We start from the raw sequence: 22268 nt of genomic DNA, 5'->3' as shown, positions 1-22268 counted from the left end.
ATTCACTATAAAAAATTTGAAGTCATGACTTTTGGAAGAAAGAAGACAAAAATAAGGTTGATAAAATGGCAATGCTTGAAGAATCTTAAAAGTTAATTACTTTACTAATTTTAATTAATTAACAACCAATATTAATTAATTAGCAATATCATTTGAAAAAAACTATAATTTTAGGAACAAATTAGGTATGATTTAATTTCTGATTTGATAAAATATAGGTTAAGAAATATAATCAAATAATATTAGAATAAGTTAGATTAATTAAATGCAATTGAAAATAGTAAATTAAGTATGACTGGACAAAACAAAATATTAGGTCCTTGGTGCAAATATAGCTCCCTCCATATATTGTAATCGTATATATACATATATATATATATATATAATATGTTTGCATGCATCTACATTATAAAGAATACCCAGAAGAAAAATAATATATATATATCTTAAATCTAATTGATCATAAGTACAAAATTTTAATTTTCATGGAAATCAGTACACTAATATTTATATGGTCCCCCTCTCTGCCCATTGCAACAATGAAATATTTATATATATATATATGCAGTGTGCATGTGTCTCTATCTGCATATATATATAATAGTACTCTATATAAATATGTAGAGGACACAACTTTAATAGGGAAGAGCCTCCATATCCTAATCTCACTTTAAGGCAGCAATTCTCGTCCACTCAAAACTGGTTTCAGGAACTGAGATGCGGTATAAAAGAGAGATATAGCAAGAGGTTGCTTTACATGTGTACACATATATATATATATATTACTCTTTCTTTATTTCCTTTGCTTTGCTTTACATATATATACATATATATTTATATTACTCTTTCTTTATTTCGTTTGCTTCTCCATTGCTAACATAAAAAGACTTTATGTTAAAAGTTTAAAATACAAAATATTAGAAAGATATATATTTTAATTGGTGCACGTTATAGAATTACATGCAGATACAAGAATACAGATATATATATATATATATATATATATACACACAATGTAATTTGGTTTTGTTGTTGAATGTTGCAGTGGGGTTCCTCAGGTCAAAGGTTTCACACAAATTTGTGGGAAAACAAAAAGGTTTCACACGAAAAAATTCCAGAAACTACAAAATATCATGGAAACACAAGGTGATAAATAGTTGAATTAATGTCATAATTGATTTCTACATTATATGTGCCGAAATTTCTACAGTTCCTCATTGATTTTGATTTTTTAGTTTCCCCATTTTTAAGTGTAATTTTTCTCCAGTAAAAATTAAGGGGTCAAAGATAGTCCAGGCTTCAACCCCACCAGTCTTTCATGAAATCATACTTTTCTCAGCAGAATCACATGTTTCCTTTTTTTTTCTTTTCTCTTTTTCTGCTTTAGGCTTCCCTACTTCTCAGTTGATTAAGGGGAAGAAAAAAAAAAGTTGAGAGGAAAAAGAAAATATATATATATATATATATATTTATATGTTGATTTTGTATCAAAAGAGCAGAATATTTTATATTTTTGATGTATCTGTAAATTGATGGAGAGCAATCCTAGTAGTTCTTCAAGAACTGACAGAAAAACTATAGAGAGAAACAGGAGAAATCAAATGAAAGTCCTTTACTCCAAACTCAACTCTTTACTTCCTCAAGAAACCTCTAGGGTTTAATTCTTTCTCCATCTCTTTTTTATCTTCCATTATAACTTCTCCATATCTTCTTCTCGTGTTTTGACATCAATTTAATTTGTCTTTGAAGGACCGAACTTCGCTGCCAGATCAACTCCAAGAGGCGACAAGCTACATAAAGAAGTTGCAGGTAAATGTGGAGAGAATGAAGGAGAAGAAAGATAGATTAATGGTGGGAATGGAGAGATTGGGATCCGCTGGGAGTAGCAGTGGTAACGGAAGTAATAGAATTGATGTTCATGTGACTGGTTCGATCTTGCAAGTGGTTCTGGTAACAGGATTGGATTCTCAATCCATGTTTAATGAAATCCTTAGATTGATTCATGAAGAGGGTGCTGAGATCGTCAATGCCAGTTTCTCTGTTGTTGATGATAACACTGTCCTCCACACGATTCATGCCCAGGTAATTCAGTAATATATGCATACACACGCACACACATATACATAGGAATTGTATGAAATATTAATGAGCATTTTATTTTGTTTTGGCAAGGAATGGTGTGATTAAATTTGATCATGGAGGATTTAATTTCTTTCTGTAAATATATGATGAAAACTTAAAATGTTGGATGTTTTTAATTACATTATTATATAGGTTGATCAGTCGGAACTGGGTCATGGTCATCATAAAGCTGCTAGGATTTCTGAGAGACTAAAGAAGTTTGTTCATGATGCTGACCATGGTGCATTTTGATCATGAAGAACAGCTAGTGTGTGTGTGTGTGTATGTTTAAGAACATGAGTGCTTCTTGGTTTGGATGGATATATATATATATATATATATAAGTGTGGATTGTGATCACTAGTTATTTCCTTGATCTGTTTGCATGTATGTTTTCTCTTAGGATTCACTTTCCATGTTTATAAATTAATTAGATAAGTAATCTCTTCCCCTCATGCAATATTAACCAGCTAGCTAGTAATGAGAACTTTATATGTAAAAGAACTGTGCTTTTATATCTCCTTCTAACAATCATTTAATCCTCAAATTTTTGTTTTTAGCTTCATTCAAGCTTCCTTGTAAGACTCCAAATATTATCCAATCAATTTTTCTTTCAAGCTTCTTCATCTACTGATAAAGGTGAAGTTCTTTGCTTCACAAATAATATTTCAATCAAAATTTCTTGTTCTAAGATGTTTTTAGACAAATGAAATCGATTTTCCTTTTCCCATTTCTTTATATCTAATCTCAAGTTCTTCAGCCTATTTAACATGACTCGAGTTTGAAAGCTAGATCCACCTCTTTCAACTCTCAACCACCATTTCCTTAGTACTTGATTCTTTGAGCCAATGGTTGAAAATCATAAAAGGTTTAGGTCTCAATCATCATAAATCAAGCTTAAAAGAAGTGAACAATCAACAAATATGGATTGGAGTAGACCTTTTAACATGTGATTTACAACAATATAGCAAAAATACCCAACATTTTATCAATTCTACTTAGATAAACCATTAAATAGTCTAATATTCTCTAATTTTTCGTATTAAAATCATTTCCATCAAACAATTTTATTAAGTTAAAATTTCTCAATAATAGCTAAAGGTTTCCTAATAATAGTCGAGTTAAGATTCATTACCTCAACAAAATCAAATACTAATAGAGAAATTATTTTCCTTAATGATCTGATTTCACATTCCTAAAGTTTTTGTACTGCTTAAATGTTTTAAACATTATTTATCAGTTCAATAAGTTTCGAATGTATTACAAGACTACACCTCACCCACTTTTTACTCTATTCCGAGTACTTAAAATCAAAAAGTAGAAGAACCTTACTCTTCTATTATATCAAACTTTCTAGTTTCTGATCCGACCATCCTTTATTGATGACTGTTTGTTCTTACTTGAGCAAAAGAATAATTGTCACAACCCCCTTTTATAGGATATGGCCAATGCATATACTTAATACCCTTATCGTGCATAAATAGAGATATTGGACAATTTTAGAATATTATATTTGTTGTCAATTCTCTTCTAACTCTTTTTAATTCTCTTTTTTCCTTTTCTATTTGCTACTAAAATTATTCTTTCATTTCTTACATTACCTAAAGTCTATCATTCTACCAGTAATTTATTTTCAATTAATATGTAAGCATTTAACCACTTAGTTGCTCAGAAAGCTTTAAATATAAAATTGTATCTAATAAAACATATATGAGACTTGATCCATTTTTTTATTTTCTAAAATAAAAATCTCTTATTTTCTCTGCTAGCGTGAAACTTGATCTAAACTCATTTGTATTCATGTATGTAATTTGTAGTCTTACTCTTGTTTGGATTTCTTGATTGCCCATATTCCTTCTTTGCTTCTTTGTAAGTGATCGATTTTCATCCTTCCTACATGTTCTCTCCTTTCTCTCAATCCCTTTCTCCCTTATCTTTCATTCTCTCTCACTTTCTCTTGCTCTATCTCTTTTGTTATATATATCTAGTTGAATATTCATATTAAATCAATCACACACGTTTAGCTAAAAACTAAGAATTATAAATTAGATTTCATTTGAGTAGTATACATATACAAATATATATATGTGCGTATGTGTGTATATATAAGTATATATATAAGTTTTGACCACTCAATTAGACACAATATAAAACATCATAGGCTATTTATTTAAAATAAATAGTTAAATAAGTAATCGAATAGAATGAGAAAGATTATGCACCTGTTTATTTGAGAAAAAAAAGTAATAAATTTTTTAAATATATTGTCTTAATTTCATTAAAGTTCAAATTTTTATTATTTTATAACTAATTTTATATTGTTCAATAGTTTAAGTAACTACAAATTTCTAAATTAATTATAAAAAAAATATATAGTTTTTCCAAAAATAGCTAATGATGTCTCCAACTTTTTGGAGGTATAATATCTTATAATTGTTAGGTATGTAATCATAGTGTGTTTGGCTATATAAAAAAATTCACTATTTTACCTATTTTTTATTATGATTTTAATAATTTAATAGTTACTATTGAATTGATATGATGTCTAAAATAATAATTTAAAATTACTTTTAAAATTTTAAAATATAATTTTACTATTTTAATTTTTTATTAAAAATGAAAAAATTATTTCAAATAAATAAAAAAATATTGTATTCTAAATTGTAGTAATTATTAAATTTTCAATAATAATTGAAATTCAATTCTAAATTAAAGGTTCAAAAAAAAAAAAAAAGTAGGAGAATTAACTTTAGCTTGAAAGGTTGTGTTTCACACTCCTAAAGCTATGTTGTTGGATAAATTTCAAGTAGTTTAAATTATTAAATTACTAAATAAAAATTAATTATTAATATTTATAATGCCCATAAAACTAATTATTTAGTATTATTAATTACTAAATAATAAAATTAATTATTAATATTTTAAAAGTTCATAAAATTTTCAAGAAAGGATAAGGTTTATGTATGTATGTATGTATGCAGACATGCTTTACATAAACAGTAGGCCCTCAAAATATCTCTTCCCAACTTTATTGGATTTTTATTCTAAAATTATATCATGTGACTGGGTCTATTACTATAATAGTTTTAAATTAATTACTAAATAATTATAAAAAATATAGATATGATGCTTAGAAAAATTTAATTGTTGTTTTAAGTATCTTGTTGATATTTATTTAAAAATTCTATACCTACTTTAATTAAGGAAGATTGAAAGTTTAGATTTCACTAAATTTATAATATAGTGTTCCAATTTCATGTAAATATATATATATATATATATCTATCCAATTTTTAAGTAGTCAGTACCAATATTCTTCAAGAAGGTCAATTTCGTTATGGGATCTATGAGAATTTAATATATAAAAAATAATTATTAGTGAGAGATTTTTTTTTTTTTTTACTGGTGGGTCGTTTAGTAAAAGAGAAATTTAGATGTATTATTATTAATATTTTTGAGTAATCAACTTATAATAAGTAACACTTATGGGGTATGGGAGATTGCCCTTTGAAAATAGGAGTCAATTAAATGTCTAATGTATGTATATCTTTTTGAGTATTATGCTTGTGTTGGCTAATTTCTCCTTACACTCTTCGATTATTATTATAAAATCATGCTAAAAACTTTGTTTTAAGATTTTAATTGTAAAAAAATTGTCTTCTCGTAATCACTCAAAATGAAAGAAGATGAGATGTTTTTTTTATTAACTTTGGTCTTGTTTATTTATTTATTTTTTTTCAAGTGATTAATGAGCATATGAGGAAAGAATGATATAATGTAACGACCCTGAAAATTCAAAAGAAAATATATAATAATTTAAGTACGGAAACGAAATAAAAGGTTAAAGTTTATATCCCTTACACAATAACTTAAAAGTACTAAACAAATATTAAAGAATGAATTCTCTGAAAGAAACACGATAAATGAGAAAAGTAGAGGAAAATATAAAGTATCTAGCATCTACTCGCAATCTTCTTGCGGATCGGGTTCTGGAACCAGATTAAGAAACCAGATCCTCTTGATCTGAAATGGTTAAATAAAGGATGAGCTATACTAGCCAAGTAAGGATATCACACTATATCAGCGGCACAGAAGCAAATGTTGGTAGAAAATCAAAACAACTAATGGAGCACTAAATTTAACAAATTCGTTTACCAATCATAAAATCATTTGCCCTTCACTTACCACTGTGGAAATAAACTATAGAAGCAATAATATCATATAGATCATAGCTTCATGCACGATTAACAACATAGAATATATCATAAATTTATATTCATTAACAATAAACTAAATCATAACCGTTTCTCGTTTCACCAGCCTACTAGTATCCATGGGGATCCATAGGGGTGTCCCCGCTACACGTGAACCCTTTTCCTTAACAATCTTAATTACAGAGTCCTCCCCATACCCCGTCTGGTATGAGTGCTAAGATATTAAACCTCAATACCCCATCCGGTATGAGGGTGAAGCAAGCCGTCTCCATCGGGTATGAGCACCAAATTATCAAGTCTCCATACCCCGTCCGGTATGAGACAACATTCACGATAGGGTTCCCTATGAATCCGGTCCGTCCACCATCTCCTAAGATATCTAGTGAGACTATCATCGTATCTGTTTATTTGATCACACCCCTTTCCTATTTTTCCTTAGTCTCCGTTACCAAATCAAACATAATTATATAAATAAATGAACATGCATCTGATAATGCAATCATATCTTAAATCCCAAAATCAAACAGTGGTTGAGTAAAACAGTAATATATGCATTTAAACCATAAAATATACAAAACAGATACCATCATGCTTTTAGACTGTAAAATAAATCAACAGAAATCAACAGAGAACAATGTCCAATTCGGTCTTTATTAGCAATCTGTAATTAATTATGCTCATCTATTTAATTTGTACAAAAAACTGTATTATTATTTATTCAAACTTTAAATCTATGATAGAAAATAAGGTGAGGGATCCTTAATTAATTTGACACCGAAAAGCTAAATGACTTATTGCGCCTGCGGGCGGTTCCTGAATTCTCTGATTTTTTCTTCGAGAACTGAAACACACTTATGGTACCTACAAATGTTCCAAATATAACCAAAAAATCAGTTCTAGGGTCTACTCGGCCAATTTCGAAAATCAGGCATGGTGGCTTTGTTGTGCTCCAGCGACGGCGCCACAGCTGCAGCAGCAGTCCGCCTTGGGTCGGCTGTTTTCGGCCGAGTTTGATCGATTTTACATCGATTCCTGTGAGCACACATGCTAAAGGGCCTCGATGGGCCGAAAACATACGAAAAACCGAAACTCGCCAGCGGGGGACTCTCCAGTGTAACGGCTCCTCTGGCTCATGTTGCGGTTGGGTGTTTCACTTCGGTCAACCTGTGGAGAGAAAAACAGTGATCACAACGGTGGAAAAATTACACGAAACGGGAATCAGGAAGGGCCTCATTAGATGCGGTTTGTGAAATTTTTCGCGGCGGCGATGCCGGGCTTCGGCGGTGTTTTTTGGCTAATTGGGCTGTTCTTTCACTCTGATTTTGCCATGGGTGGGTTTAAAATTAAATTTTGTATAAAAGAAATTTTTTTTACCTTTTTTGGTGGTCAGAAAGGGTTCCGTTGTGGCGGCGGGTGGTGGCGGTCGGCTCCCCGGCGGCTGGGTTGTCTTCTTCGGCGATGGGTTCTCACAGCTAAGGTTAGGGTTTGGGTGTGGATGAGGTTATTTATACCCATTTACTTTTGATCTGGGCCGTCCATCGCTTTTGATATGAATCGTCCGATCGCGATTAAATAAGAAATGAATCTGGGCCATTCATCGAGATCCAATCTAGGCCATCTGTGCGCAATTCACTTTGGGCTGTCCGTGCGCGTGGGAACGAACCTCAGCCGTTCGATCACGCGCACGCGGATCGCCCACATGGCCCCCCCGCGTGGCCTCCTGCGTCAGCGCCTTTGTCACTTGGCGCGTTCTGGTTGGTCGGGGCGTCTAACGTGGCGTAATTTTTTTAAATTACGTTTTAACCCCCCGGTTTCTGATTGTTTTTTCAAAAATACATTCATAACCTAAATTTTCACATATTTTTTTAAAAATTATTTTTAATTTAATTTTTAATAGATTTTTATATTTTCTATTAAAATAAAATAAAATAAAATATAATAAATTAAATTAAATAAATAAATAATTATATTCATTAATAAAAAATGAAAAAAAAAAGTTGAGGTGAGTGTTACATATGGTGTATATACTTGTGGATGAGCGAGAAAGAATATGGAGAATGAGAGGGAAAAGGAGAGAAGGAGAAGAAGGATATATACTTTGGGTTTGAGGAGATAAAGACCTATTAAGTTGAACTAAGAAAAAATTTTATTAGATCAACTGATTCTTTAATTTTTTTTGGAAAAACATGTCAATTTATAGTTTTATTGTCGGGTAATTTAAGAGATGAGACTTTGAATTGAATTTCTACTACGATGTTCAATGATTACATAAGTAAAGAGTATCAAACTAGTTTAAGGACGAAATTTGAAAGTTCGAAAATTTTCTTGTTAAGAACTTCTTGCTTCATACATGCACGACGTGGTTTATTCAAATTTCGTTTCAAGGTTTTGAGTTGTTGTGATATGAAGGTATTTGAGTGGTCATGTAATTTATGTTCTCTAAGGTTTTAAACTATAATAATAGTTTGATTTTCTTAGGCATGCACATATTTATGTGCTTATATTCATTACTTATTACTCTATTATTATTATTATTAGTGGCTAACAACACATAGATATAAAGCTAAAAAAGAGTAAATTATGCAAAACCTAAGTTTATAAAAAGGCCTTTAACGCTAAAGCCCATATTCACAAGCCCAACCCATATAATTTAATACCCCGCAAAAAGTTAGGGTTTCTCTCTTCCCTCAACCTTAGGGTTTCCTTCATCTGCCCCTCACACTCGAATCTGCTCCTCTTTTTCTCTCCTTCCATCCATTCACTCGACCTACCAATCAACCTCTTCTAGCTATGGTGGTAGGAGGGTTTGAAGTAGGAGCAGTACCTTTTAATCCAGATGGCTGGGGACCGCCGGATGCCACCACTACGCCGTCTTCAGCCACAGCCGCTGGCAATCTCCCGCTGCACGTCCCCTTTGCTCCATTTTCGCGCTCTGATAAGCTCGGTCGCATAGCCGATTGGACACGCGCCCTTGCTAACCCCTCTGCCCGACCCCCCACTGCTGGTGGTGGTTCAAAGGGAAACCCCTCTGACTCCGCCGTCTTCGATTTCTCCGCCTTCGCCATCGACGACTCTTTCCCCGTCACCGGCTCTGGTGCTAACCTCGACGAGGATTCAACTTTCCGCCTAGTCGATGGAAAGCCCCCGCCGCGGCCCAAGTTTGGACCTAAGTGGCGGTTCACGCAGCATCACCACCGCCCGCAGCTCCCTCAGCGTCGCGACGAGGAGGTCGAGGCCCGTAAGCGTGAGGCCGAGAAGGAACGCGCACGCCGAGACCGGCTTTACAACCTTAATCGCTCGAATGTCAACCAGCCGCGGAGGGAGGCTGCCGCCTTTAAGTCCTCTGTCGATATTCAGCCTGAATGGAACATGCTCGACCAGATCCCTTTCTCCACTTTCTCCAAGCTTTCATTCGCTGTCCCCGAACCCGAGGACCTTCTCTTGTGCGGCGCTCTCGAGTACTATGACCGAGCTTATGATCGCATTACACCTAAAAATGAGAGGAGATTGGAGAGGTTCAAGAACAGGAATTTCTTTAAAGTCACTACCAGTGATGATCCGGTGATTAGGAGGTTGGCTAAGGAGGACAAAGCCACAGTTTTCGCCACCGATACTATCCTGGCAGCCTTGATGTGCGCACCAAGATCAGTCTACTCGTGGGATATCGTGATTCAGCGAGTTGGAAACAAGTTGTTCTTCGATAAGAGAGATGGCTCGCAGCTCGATTTATTGTCCGTGCACGAGACGTCGCAGGAACCTTTACCTGAGGCTAAAGATGATATTAACTCTGCATATTCCTTGAGCGTGGAGGCTGCTTATGTTAATCAGAATTTCTCGCAGCAGGTTTTGGTCAGAGATGGGAACAAGGTGTCATTTGATGAGCCAAATCCGTTTGCCAATGAAGGTGAGGAGGTGGCTTCTGTTGCCTACAGGTATAGGAGATGGAAGCTTGATGATGATATGCATCTTATTGCAAGATGTGAGGTGCAGAGTGTTGTTGATGTTAATAAGCAAAGGTCATTCCTTACCTTGAATGCCCTTAATGAATTTGATCCAAAATATTCTGGTGTTGATTGGAGGCAGAAATTGGAGACGCAGAGAGGTGCAGTATTGGCTACTGAATTGAAGAACAATGCTAATAAGTTGGCTAAATGGACTGCGCAGGCATTGTTGGCTAGTGCGGACTTGATGAAAATAGGGTATGTTTCTAGGGTTCATCCACGTGATCATTTCAACCATGTGATATTGGCGGTTGTTGGGTACAAGCCAAGGGAATTTTCTACTCAGATTAATCTGAATACTGCGAATATGTGGGGTATTGTTAAGTCTATTGTGGACTTGTGTATGAAACTGAACGAGGGTAAGTATGTCCTTGTCAAGGATCCCTCGAAGCCTCAAGTTAGGATTTATGAGGTTCCAGCAGATGCTTTTGAGAATGAGTACGTGGAGGAGCCATTGCCTGAGGAAGAACAGGTTCAGCCACCTGGTGAAGATGCCGAAGGCGGGGAGCCAAGTGCAGCTACTAATGATGTAGAAGATAACAGCGCTAATGCACAGGCGTAATGGTAATGATTCGTGACTATAATTAACTTGATACCAAAACCGTTACTTCTATATTAATCATGCATGATATGTCTGTTGGTTTGTGTTCCTTAGTTACCAAAGGTCTTGGATGAATGTTTTCTGGTGTTTACTTGAGTTAGACATGGTTCAAAGTTAGTCACCAGGAGAATTTTGTTTATGCTTGTAGTGAAATATTAATTATTTTCTCGTGTTTTTCTGAAGTTGGATAATTTAGCATTCTGCTTTAAATTTTAATTGGATGCTTGCCAGTAATTTTTACTATAGTAAATCAAACCAAGGAATGATAATCCTACCATGTATGTGAAGATTATTGGGGTATGTTTGAAATAGATAAAACTTGTGGCATTGAGAACAAATTTAAACTATGAGAGCATGGAATCTCTTATGACATTCTAACAAATTATCGCTGCAAACAATTTCAAGTGGATTGCCATTTGAATTTCACATATGATTAGAATTTGTAATTTGGAAGGTACTAGGTCATTGCCATTTGAATTCTCTTGGAGGTCCATTTTATCATTTTGAAAGGTATTTTCATACTTTCATAACATAATTTTACATGAATTCCATAAATAAGTCTTATTCGTTCTAAACATAGGCTTAGTGAATTTTATGCCCGCTGATATTTCTTGTGAAATTTATATCGCGATATTTTTTATGTTTGTCTATCTTTTTTTAAGCTGGTAAATGAGGTTTTTTGTTGGAAAATATGTCATTGAGTTTGATTCAAATTCCAATTATAGAATGGTAATAGCAATACAATGAAAATGGGATGGAAAATTGAATTAAAAACAACATTCTCATTCCAAGTGAATTTTAGGTCCAATTCAAGTTGGTTGATTTTTTAATTTCTTCCTCGATATGCGTGGATACAAAGTCATTGTTATATAATTGAGGAAATGGGTGACCTTGATCCAATTATGTATTATGTAAACTTTGCCTAATTTCTATGTATCAAATAAATAAGATTTAGGAATAAAATAGGATTAGAATAGGTCTGAACAAAACACAATGAAAGTTTTTTTTTTTTTTGTGTACTTGGTTAGATAGCACTTCTAGTTCTCAGTTCGTTAGAAGATAGATGAAAATGAATTTTATTCATATGAAGTTTATTTCAAAAAAATAAGTTTTTGTATCATGAGCGATATGACATGAGTTACATGACTACCTTTCAAATTGATGCACCCATCTTACTGAAGATTGTTTTAGGTTATATAGGTCTGTAACAATTGATCAATTTTTATAAAAGTAATTTCCAAATACCACTGTGGACATAGGTCCATAACAATTGATCAATTTTTATAAAAGTAACTTCCAAATACTACTGTAGACATTTGTTTTTTTCCTTCTTAATAATAAGAAAAGACTATGAGGGTGATTGAAATTTCTTGTTTTAAGCTTATAGGTAACTTTAAACACTTAGTTAAATTTTTTTTTTCTGTAAAGGGTGCTTAAAAACTTTACATCTCATTTCAAATTTTTAAAGTTTAATTTTTTAATCTAACAAATATTTCTAATTATCATTTTTATCTACTTAAAATTAACAAAATACATATTAAAATAAATTACAAAATATTTATAGAAAATATATGTTTATTATTAGTTCTTTCTAAAAAGATAAATGTTTATTTTTTTCTAATCACCATTTTGTTAAAATCATGGTGGCTTATTTTTTAAATGAGTGTCAACTTTAAGTAATTTTAAGTAATTTAAAGTACGAGGGGTGCTCTAAGTGCATTTCTTGAAGCAATCCTAACTTGTGCCGAGCAGGATTCCTACTTGGTTTGCATGGACAAAGTTCGGACTTTTGCCTTTATGTCAGATTGTTTTGAAGCTTTCAAAAAATTGATACATATGGATCAGGCAAGATTCTTTTAGTTGGTGGGTTTTTAGTTTTAGTTTTTTCACCTGTATCGGAATGGTCATAATGGCTCTACTCCTAGCTATTGGGTTGGTATCTTACTTGGACATACTGCCATGTGGGATCATGAATACATGCTTAGCCTGCTCACACAGAATTGCATCCAGTTATCTATTTTCAGTCATATTCCACACAATACAAACCGAAAAGATAGAGAAGTATTAGTAACTCAGGTCTAGGAAGCATAATCGCTTTCTTTAAATCCATGGAAGTTGCATGATCTCAAGCATCTTTTATAAACTAGTAGAAAACTTAGCAGTTCGAAAGGGAGTTAGCTATCTGTCACTGAAATTACTATGGGGTTTATCTTGGGTCAATATGAGGGCAGACATAAGAAAATGACAGTGTACAAGAGTGGGGCGAGTTATTTACCATTTCTAGAGGGAGGTTTGTTGTTGCGCTTCTATTGTGTCATTGAAATGTGTAAATTCATCCACATCTGCTCTCTAATTTCCATCATTCAGAATGTTGCTATCACCCTCAGTGACACAAATAAAAGCTATGTATGCAAACTATTCGTTTTTCAGTATAATGGGGATCATCTTGTGAATACTTACAATAAGGTGGTTGATTGTATGCTGGCCTGAATATGTTCAACGTCTGTGCTTCTAGTGATTAGAGTAGTCATCAAGGGAATGCATGTTTATCTTTGAGTCTCTCTTCGTCTAATTTATTGTATTTTGGGGCTTAGAAGTGGAAGAACACCTTTTACATATATTGTGGTGGCCCTAATCTTTCTCAAATACCATATTATATGCAGAAAATGTACACCATCATTCTTTTTATTTCATTCTACATGCCTCCAGTGACATTTGTTGGTGATTGCAGATAGTATGTGGTCATTTGCTGAGAAGAATCTTCTTGGGATCTAAGAGTTTTTTAGCAGCCCTGTGAGGTTTAAGTATTCTTTTTTTTTTTTTGGTTTCTTTTTCATATAATTTATCTTTCAGACTAATGTATAATTTGAGTAGAAAGATTTTGTAAGGAGTTCCTCTTGATAGTAAGGAGACATTATTAGTCACTCTGTTGTGGATGGTTTGTGGGTCTGGAAACTGGAATGAGAAACCATTCTTCTCCCTCTTTCTTCACGGTTTAAAAACAACCTGATTGTGGTTTCTGGGTTTGTTTTGTTCTCATTCTTTTTGATATATTTATAATTGTTATGTGCCTGGTTATTTTAGTAACTTTAAAAGATTTAACAAAAGGGGTTTTGACTATTGTGTGTTCTCGAAATAGGGTATATTTTAAAATTCGTATGTCATACGTTAAAACTAAATATATATATATATATCAACCTTTTCAATAATTTGTTTAATAAATTAAAAAATAAAATAAAAGGATCCAACGGTCGAATACATTGGAAACTTCTCCATGGTCCTTGTAAGTAGTGCAAAATTCGAAAAGCATAAATTTTTACTTCCCCCATAGCATGTGACCCTCTCTGTCACTTGTCCATATCAAATCAATGCCATGTATATTTTTAAAAAGAAAAATTGTTAGTAAATATATATATATAGATATATATATTGAAAATTAAAATGGGTCGGATAGTTTTTCCTGTTATTAAAAAAATATAACTATTATGTTAATACATTTAAATTAAAGTTAACTTATTAATAATTGGTTCTTGTATATGGACAAAAAGAAAATGTCCCTCCATTTCTTTTTAACTTTGAAACCCTGTTTGGATGCATGAATAAATGAATAATCCAAGAAGCTACCCCACCACCATTTACATATAAACATTTTCATGAATAAAAACCGCAGAGAATCACGGCCTTACACCCCCCTATATATCCCCTTTCTTTTCTTTCCTCACTTCACTACTCTCCCTCTTCTACCTTACTTACACCAGCAACACCATGGCTCATTATAAACTCTTTCTCCTCACACTGCTCTTCACGGCCCCCTGCTTCAATGCAGAGCTCAGCCACGACGCCGAAGCTTTCTCACCTCATTACTCTCCGGCAACCTCTCCGGCGCCCCACCATCACCACCACCCACCAGCTCTTGCACCTGTTCAACCCCCGACTCATCACCACCACCACCACCATCCTCACCCACCCACTAAACCACCGACCCACTCGCCAGCTAACCCCCCTGTTCATCCCCCAGTAAAGCCTCCGGCACCCTCACCGGTGAAACCTCCGGCTCATCCACCAGTAAAGCCTCCTGTGAAGCCTCCGGTGAAGCCGCCGAGCTATCCTTTCCCAAGGCGGTTTGTAGCAGTGCAGGGTGTTGTTTACTGCAAGTCTTGCAAGTACGCCGGAGTTGATACCCTCTTGGGAGCTTCACCGGTTTTGGGTTTGTCCTCCTAACCATGTCTCTCTACTCTTACATTTTTCTTTCTTTGCTTTTTAGTTTAAGCAAGGCGTTGGAAATGGCTTCTTGAATCATGCATGCATGTCCATGAATTGTTGCATTGTATATATATATATGTATATGAATATATAATCTGCATGATATGTTTAGTCAATGGCGTAATGTATACGTGGTTTTATTAGCAAGATAATACATTCTTACTCGTTATAAATTGTGTTTACATATATGGTTTTATTAGCTTTAAAACCTTTATTCCATTTCTAGGCAAAAGAACTGACAATGTTTACCAGTATGGCAGCACTGAATTACTGTACCACCAACCGTAACATTAAAGCTGCCGCTCACTGTTATCTCCACTCCGTGACAAAATTCCTTTTTCTTTTTTTTTACTCTTCTTCTTTTTAACCATTTTCACAAGTTACATGCACTCTATTTTACTTTATTACTTTTTACTTTCAATTAATTAATTCATTTAATGTATTTTAATTTCTTAGATGGCCCAGTAATACTTTTTTATGTAATTAATATACATATATATTGTGAAAACCTTCTAGAATTTACCGCACAGTAAAAAGCTGAAGTGAAAAAAAAACTGTGTTGCAGGAGCGACCGTGAAGCTGCAGTGCAACAACACAAAGTACCCAATGGAGGTTAAAGGGAAGACAGACAAGAACGGCTACTTCTTGGTGAAAGCGCCGGCGACCGTCACGAACTACGGCGCTCACCGGTGCAAGGCTTTTCTGGTGTCGGCGCCGACCACCGCCTGTAGCAAAGTTACTGATTTACACGGCGGAGCCACCGGCGCTGTGTTGACGGAGCAGAAACCGGTTGTTCTCACTGGCCAACCCTTCGTCGTTTTCACCGTTGGTCCGTTTGCTTTCGAGCCGAAATGCCCTCGTTGATTGATTAGCGATTAAACCGGAGTTGTCGTCTTAATCAGATTTGATTAATCAGAGTTTGTGCTTATATTTGTGTGTGTGTTTATTTGAGTGTGAGTGTGAAGCTGGTTATGTAGATTAAGCACTTATTTGGCATAAGTACTTTTGAACACAATCATTGAGAAAAAAGTGCTTTTGAGCGCAGTTTACGTTGATTAATTCAGAAGATAATTATCTGGAATGCATATAATTAAACAAGATTAATCAGTCTTTAAGAGGGAAATTAATATTTTAATATTTTTAAAAAATACAAACATAATTTTTTAACGAACCAAAATACTTTCAACTCGATCTCATACAATCACATAAAAAGATATAAAAATATTTATTATTAATTTGAATATATTTATTTTGTTAATGTATGAAATTAAAAAGATAATTATCAATTATTATTTAACTAAATTTTATAATAAGGTTATAGATATACATCTGAGTGAATATTTATTTATATTATAATTTAAAAAAAAAAATGTGATGATAGTCATAGATGGGAGCGTACGTGGTCCGCCTTATGGCAGACATAATTTCTATTAGCAAGAAAAAAGTGTAGTAAAAAAGTGATGAAAATTACGAGATTTCTCGGTCTCTCTCTCTCTCTCTCTCTATATATATATATATATATAGATGGTAAAATACATGAAGATATATTTTGTTTAAATAAAATTCTTCATTCAAAAGAAATCCTATACTTACAACATTTTTCAAAATTAACATCAACTACATTCGTTACGTATTTCATTGGCTACTTACATTATTGTTTATAACTCTAAATTATGTAAATTACCATTATTGCATGTTATGGAAATAATGTGATGATTCGATATATATATGTATGTATATATATAGGAGAAATGTATGGTCGACCAAGCTCCATGGCAGACAGTGACAGTCGATAGAAATATATATGGAGAAATGTGAATGTAAGATATAAATAAATAAAGAAAGAAGGAGAGTGGATCTTACTCAACATGATTATCAATCATTATTATTATTTATGATGTTTTTAATCTTTTATTTTATGCTACATCTACAAATTATATATAATAATTTTACAAAATATAATCATAAAATGTATATTTTTTATTATAAAATTTAAAAAAAAAATTGAAGAAAATTAAAATATAATCATCCCATGTCCTTAATTTTACTCTCAAGTCATAAATTAGACTACCCTTTTAGATATATATATATATATTGAATTTGACAATATAAAAGAATATTAAAAAGGCCCACATAGCATTTCAAAAAATAAAATAAAATTGGGCTTGTGATACAAACCTAGACCCTTTAGGTTATCAACTTTCAATTTCCATTTCGGCCTTAGTAAGTGGCAAGTCTTGAAAACTCTTTGATCTTTACATCATTAATATATATTGCTTCTATATATATATATATATACACACACACACACAATATAGTATCTCCAAACATGTGCTATGTATACCATTTTCCTTATATTTTATTACAAATTGTCATGTAAATGTTTCATTAACTTAAGCTTTAGTAAATTGCTTTTGAAATTAGGATTTGATAAACGGGTTTATATACTACTTAATTATACATAATTTTCCTTAATCATGGGTTTGTGCTCGTATGGGTATTGCACGTAAGTGGAGGTGTTCATCAAAGTGATATCTCAAATGTACAATATTAGAATATAGTGAGTTGGTTCGTTGGCTGGCTAAATATAAGCTTAAGCATATCCATATCTAGATACAGTCTTAACCCCAATTAATCAGGGTTGTGATATTAGAAAACAAGTCATGCGCATCTTGATTGGAAACCTTTCTCAAATAGCCTCTATGTATCCACAGTATACGTATGTATGTATATATATATATGATATTTAGAAGATTAGAGATATGGAAACTTAGAATGTATAAGATATTAGAGATGGAAAATGGATTCCCTTGTGCATATTGCATGGGGAGGAGGGAGAGAATGTGGGAAAACGTTGAAAGGACGTGGAGTGGTGATTTGAATATTTGAAACGTGAGTAAGTGGGTTCATCAACCACTGTCCAGTCCATTAATGGAGTTGTCATCTCTGCCACCTTTTCCACAAGAAATCACAAAAGACAGATGGAGAGGGAGAGATGTCATACATATATACATATATGTATATATATATATATATATATAGTTGCAGGCAGATGTGGTCCTTTCCACCACCACATCGCATTTACATGCCATGATGTCCAAGGACACAAGAATTGGATTCACTTCTTTCTTTTTTCTTTCTTTTCCTTTTTTATAATTTGATTAAATCTTATATATATATATATGTGTGTGTGTGTATATATATATATATATATGTATATGGTATCTAGCCTAGGATACTTGCAATAACTATCCATTTCAATTTGAGAATCAATTAGTATGACTTTGTTGGAAAAGCTAACCTAAATAATAATAATATTCCATCTCTTTTGGGGCTCAAAACTTTCATTATGCTTATATATATATGATCCCTTTTATAATTCATATATATATATATATATATAGGTTTCTTTTAAATTAAAAAAAAAAAACAAGAGCTTAATAATCACTACTGCACAACTCTTATATTAAACTAATAAGAATTTTTTATTATTCACTTCTGGAAATGGGTTTTGACTTGTCGAAAGCATCTTTTCTATTTCTAGCACTTCTCTGGCTTTTTTGTTTCATACATATAAAATATATACACACATACACACACACACACACACCCACAACTATATTGCAGTACTCCAAGTTCATTAACTAGCCAGTTTTGTATTTGTTCATTCTTAGATTCTACTGCATATTAAATATATACAGTAATTAAATGATTGGAAAGAGAGATAAAACATATGTATATATATATATATATATATATGAGTGTTATACTCTCTTTTACATCAAAAATTATGGTGTCTCTCATATATATATATATATATATATCTTCGTTTAAATTATTTTTTTGTTATATTATAACTGATATTTATATATTACTAATTATGAAAATTAAGAAAGCATGAAAATGTAAAACATGATACAAAATGGAGTGGGGGCATATAAACATGAAAACTCCAAGGATCTTACTGACACGTACTTAAATAATTTGTACATGACACCGTATATAATATACACTGCAATACACACACACGCACACACATATATATATATATACACACACGCACATATATATATATACACACAACAGTTTTTTGGAAGATGGTGGACCATCTTTTAAGCATTTGGGAAATTAGGTATTAAGAAGAGGGCAACGATGTAATACAATAAGAAAAAGAAATGTTGGACCCAAACAACACTTTAGAACAAAAAATAAAAGGAAAAATCTCACACAAAATATAATTTTCTTTTAATGTTTTTGTCTTCCTTCATTTATTAATTTGTATTACAATATATATAATTTTATTTATTATATATATTTTTTTCATAAATATAATTAATTTTTATTGGTTATATATATATATAAAATAAATTAATTATGTACATAATTATATAAAAAATTATAATTTGGGATTTTAAATTACTGTGGTCAAAGTGGGTGATGAAGTCAATGGGAATTTTTATTTTTTATTTTTTATTTTTTAATTTTTACAACCCCACTAATTTTTGCTTGAAATTCCACACACCACCAATAGCATGTTACTTCTTCCACTAACCCTTCACCCCCACTTGCTCTTTCATGCGCGTGTCTTCACTTCCCTCCATAATAATAATAATTATAATAATTATACGACTTATAAAAACAAATTTCTTAATCATAATTAAAAGTTTCAAATCTTTACCCGTGAAAAAGCTTTTTTGGTCGATCTAATTAAAATATTCATTTAATCAACTCCATATATGTACATATGTATATATATACAACTATATAAAAGAAATTTAACCTGTTTTTCAAATTTATTTCATTTTTAATACAGTCTATTATGTATAAAATTACATAAAAAAAAAGGGTCAAAACTAATTGGACATTTGGACCCTTATAGGGTTTTAAAAATATTTTCAAAATAGTTATAGAAAGTAATATTAATTTAAAAAATAAAAATTATATATTTGGTAAAATTAATTTTTAAGATTTTAAACGTAAATATTTTGAATTTTTTTTATTTAATTATAAAATTATTTTTACGACTAAAAAATTAAAATTAAAATAAAAAATACGACAGAATATAATTTAACGTTTCATAATAAAAAATAAAAATAATTATTATAATTAAATTTAAATATATATAATTTTATTTAAATAGAATACTCAAAATGTTAACTATATTACAATATTTTTTAAAATATGGATATAAAAAAAAATACCCATTTATAGAAATAAATTTGTTTATCGGCCCAAAAATTTTTGTTCAAATTTGAAATTTCCATTATGTTCTAAAAAAATAATAATAATATAAATAAATATAATTAATTTCCATAACAAGAACAAATAAACTCGTGAATTAAATCTCGTTTTCCGAATTTCAAATTGCTTTTATATGGTTCTTTAAATAAGTTGAATGAACAACATTAACTAATTTCTTTGACTATTCTAATCAAATCAAAATTTGGTATTTCTCATAACTTTTTATTATTCTTTTCCCTATTTAAATTATAGCTTTGACCATTAGATCAAAAATAATATATGGTCAATTTCAAAAATAAATGAAACTTTTTATTTGTTTATTTATTTATTTATTTATTGAATAATAAATAAGGTTGAATATATATATATTTATATATATATATATATATTGTACAACAAGAACATAAAAGGCTTTGACCGCTTAAACCTAAAGGATCAAACAAAAGTGTGTGTGTGCCTCACATGATCACAATCTCAACCTAGAATTGGAGCGCGTGAATTACATACACATGAAGGAGAGTGGGAAAGTAAGGTTGAACAGAGAAAGAAAAGTCCCCACCAAAACATTTTTTACCAAACCAAACAAAATAACAAATCTCTCGCTCTACATTTCTAATCTCATCAAACCATTCCCTTCTTCTTCCTCCCCTTCTTCTTCTTCTTCTTCTTCGTCTTCGTCTTCGTCTTCGTCTTCTTCTTCCTCCTCGCTGTTAACAAAACCAGACCAGACTTAGGCCCAGATTCATCAATGGAGGCTTCTCCTAGATACCAAGAAACCCATAACCAAAACCAAACTCTGCTTCCATCTCCCACAAGTCATAGCACCAATAGTAGCACGAGCAGCAGCAGTAACAGCAGCAACACTGCCACCAAAAACCACCATCATCCGCCACCTCCTACAACGCCTACAGCAGCGCAACAGACGCGACCTCTCACCAGATCCGAGTCTGCTAATCCTTATCCCACCACCTTCGTTCAAGCTGACACCTCCTCTTTCAAGCAAGTCGTTCAAATGCTTACTGGATCCTCCGAGACCGCCAAGCTCGCTTCCTCCGCCAAACCCACCGCTCATCACAACAATTTACAGAACGAAGTTTATCCTAAAACCCACAACATCCCTCCCATCAAATCTATACCAAAGAAGCAGAACTCCGGGTTCAAGCTTTACGAGCGTAGAAATTCTCTGAAGAATCTCAAGATCAACCCGCTTAACCCGATTTTTGCTCCGAATAATTCCGGGTTCTCCCCTCGGAAACCCGAGATCCTGTCACCGAGTATCCTTGATTTCCCGGCTCTTGTTCTCAGCCCTGTAACTCCTTTGATACCCGACCCGTTTGACCGATCGGGTGCAGCAAATTACAGCGGCAATAATTGTTGCTTCGTTAATAACAATCAGGGGAGTAATAATGGTAATAATGGGAATTTAGATACAGATGCGGAGGAGAAAGCTATTAAAGAGAAGGGTTTTTACTTGCACCCTTCACCCGCATCAACGCCGCGGGATTCGGAGCCCCGACTCCTGCCGCTATTTCCGGTTACTTCACCGAGGATTTCAGGTTCTTCTACTTCTACAACTTCTTGAATAAAATGCTTTCAGTAGTTGTTTTTTTTCTTTTTGTTGTAAGATTTTAACATATTGTTGGGGCACATTGACGATGATGAGGGTGGTGAGGAGGAGGAGGAGGAAGAAGAGGAGATAAAAAATCTGTAATGTTGGGATAGTTGCAAAGAGGAGTGAGAGGATCTTTGCTTCAATTCAATTGTAAAATTTACTGTTCTCTTTTTTGTTTTGGTTTTCTGAATGTTTAATTTGCCATGTTTAGATGA

The 22268-nt window shown here is 32.7% G+C and overlaps 4 protein-coding genes across 4 annotated transcripts; all 4 read left to right on the top strand.

Annotated features, from left to right (window-relative positions):
- Window positions 1–1355: 1355 nt before the first annotated feature.
- Window positions 1356–2570, top strand: LOC110817924 (basic helix-loop-helix (bHLH) DNA-binding superfamily protein). Its single transcript, XM_022046645.2, has 3 exons — window positions 1356–1655; window positions 1750–2082; window positions 2275–2570. Exons 1-3 carry the CDS (start codon window positions 1533–1535, stop codon window positions 2371–2373), a joined length of 555 nt encoding a protein of 184 aa, XP_021902337.1. The 5' UTR covers window positions 1356–1532; the 3' UTR covers window positions 2374–2570.
- A 6440-nt stretch (window positions 2571–9010) lies between these two features.
- Window positions 9011–13963, top strand: LOC110817750 (eukaryotic translation initiation factor 3 subunit D-like). Its single transcript, XM_022046413.2, has 2 exons — window positions 9011–10900; window positions 13669–13963. Exon 1 carries the CDS (start codon window positions 9126–9128, stop codon window positions 10896–10898), a length of 1773 nt encoding a protein of 590 aa, XP_021902105.1. The 5' UTR covers window positions 9011–9125; the 3' UTR covers window positions 10899–10900; window positions 13669–13963.
- Window positions 13964–14627: 664 nt separating this feature from the next.
- On the top strand, window positions 14628–16259 carry LOC110817819 (non-classical arabinogalactan protein 30-like). The gene is made up of 2 exons (XM_022046532.2): window positions 14628–15144; window positions 15766–16259. Exons 1-2 carry the CDS (start codon window positions 14703–14705, stop codon window positions 16062–16064), a joined length of 741 nt encoding a protein of 246 aa, XP_021902224.2. The 5' UTR covers window positions 14628–14702; the 3' UTR covers window positions 16065–16259.
- Window positions 16260–21043: 4784 nt separating this feature from the next.
- On the top strand, window positions 21044–22268 carry LOC110817951 (VQ motif-containing protein). The gene has a single exon (XM_022046678.2). The coding sequence runs from the start codon at window positions 21190–21192 to the stop codon at window positions 22021–22023; it is 834 nt and encodes a 277-aa protein (XP_021902370.1). The 5' UTR covers window positions 21044–21189; the 3' UTR covers window positions 22024–22268.

The sequence above is a fragment of the Carica papaya genome, chromosome 7, assembly GCF_054855325.1.
Source record: "Carica papaya isolate Zhongbai chromosome 7, ASM5485532v1, whole genome shotgun sequence".
Taxonomy (NCBI): Eukaryota; Viridiplantae; Streptophyta; class Magnoliopsida; order Brassicales; family Caricaceae; genus Carica; species Carica papaya.
This window is presented reverse-complemented; position numbering and strand designations above follow the sequence as displayed.

What these genes read in the sequence shown, in the direction of transcription:
- LOC110817924 (XM_022046645.2), top strand. Translation starts at nt 1,533, where the DNA reads ATGGAGAGCAATCCTAGTAGTTCTTCAAGAACTGACAGAAAAACTATA. An exon ending in TTCCTCAAGAAACCTCTAGG is followed by an intron (nt 1,656 to 1,749) that starts GTTTAATTCTTT and finishes TTGTCTTTGAAG; the next exon opens with GACCGAACTTCGCTGCCAGA. An exon ending in TCCACACGATTCATGCCCAG is followed by an intron (nt 2,083 to 2,274) that starts GTAATTCAGTAA and finishes ATTATTATATAG; the next exon opens with GTTGATCAGTCGGAACTGGG.
- LOC110817750 (XM_022046413.2), top strand. Translation starts at nt 9,126, where the DNA reads ATGGTGGTAGGAGGGTTTGAAGTAGGAGCAGTACCTTTTAATCCAGAT.
- LOC110817819 (XM_022046532.2), top strand. Translation starts at nt 14,703, where the DNA reads ATGGCTCATTATAAACTCTTTCTCCTCACACTGCTCTTCACGGCCCCC. An exon ending in GGGAGCTTCACCGGTTTTGG is followed by an intron (nt 15,145 to 15,765) that starts GTTTGTCCTCCT and finishes ACTGTGTTGCAG; the next exon opens with GAGCGACCGTGAAGCTGCAG.
- LOC110817951 (XM_022046678.2), top strand. Translation starts at nt 21,190, where the DNA reads ATGGAGGCTTCTCCTAGATACCAAGAAACCCATAACCAAAACCAAACT.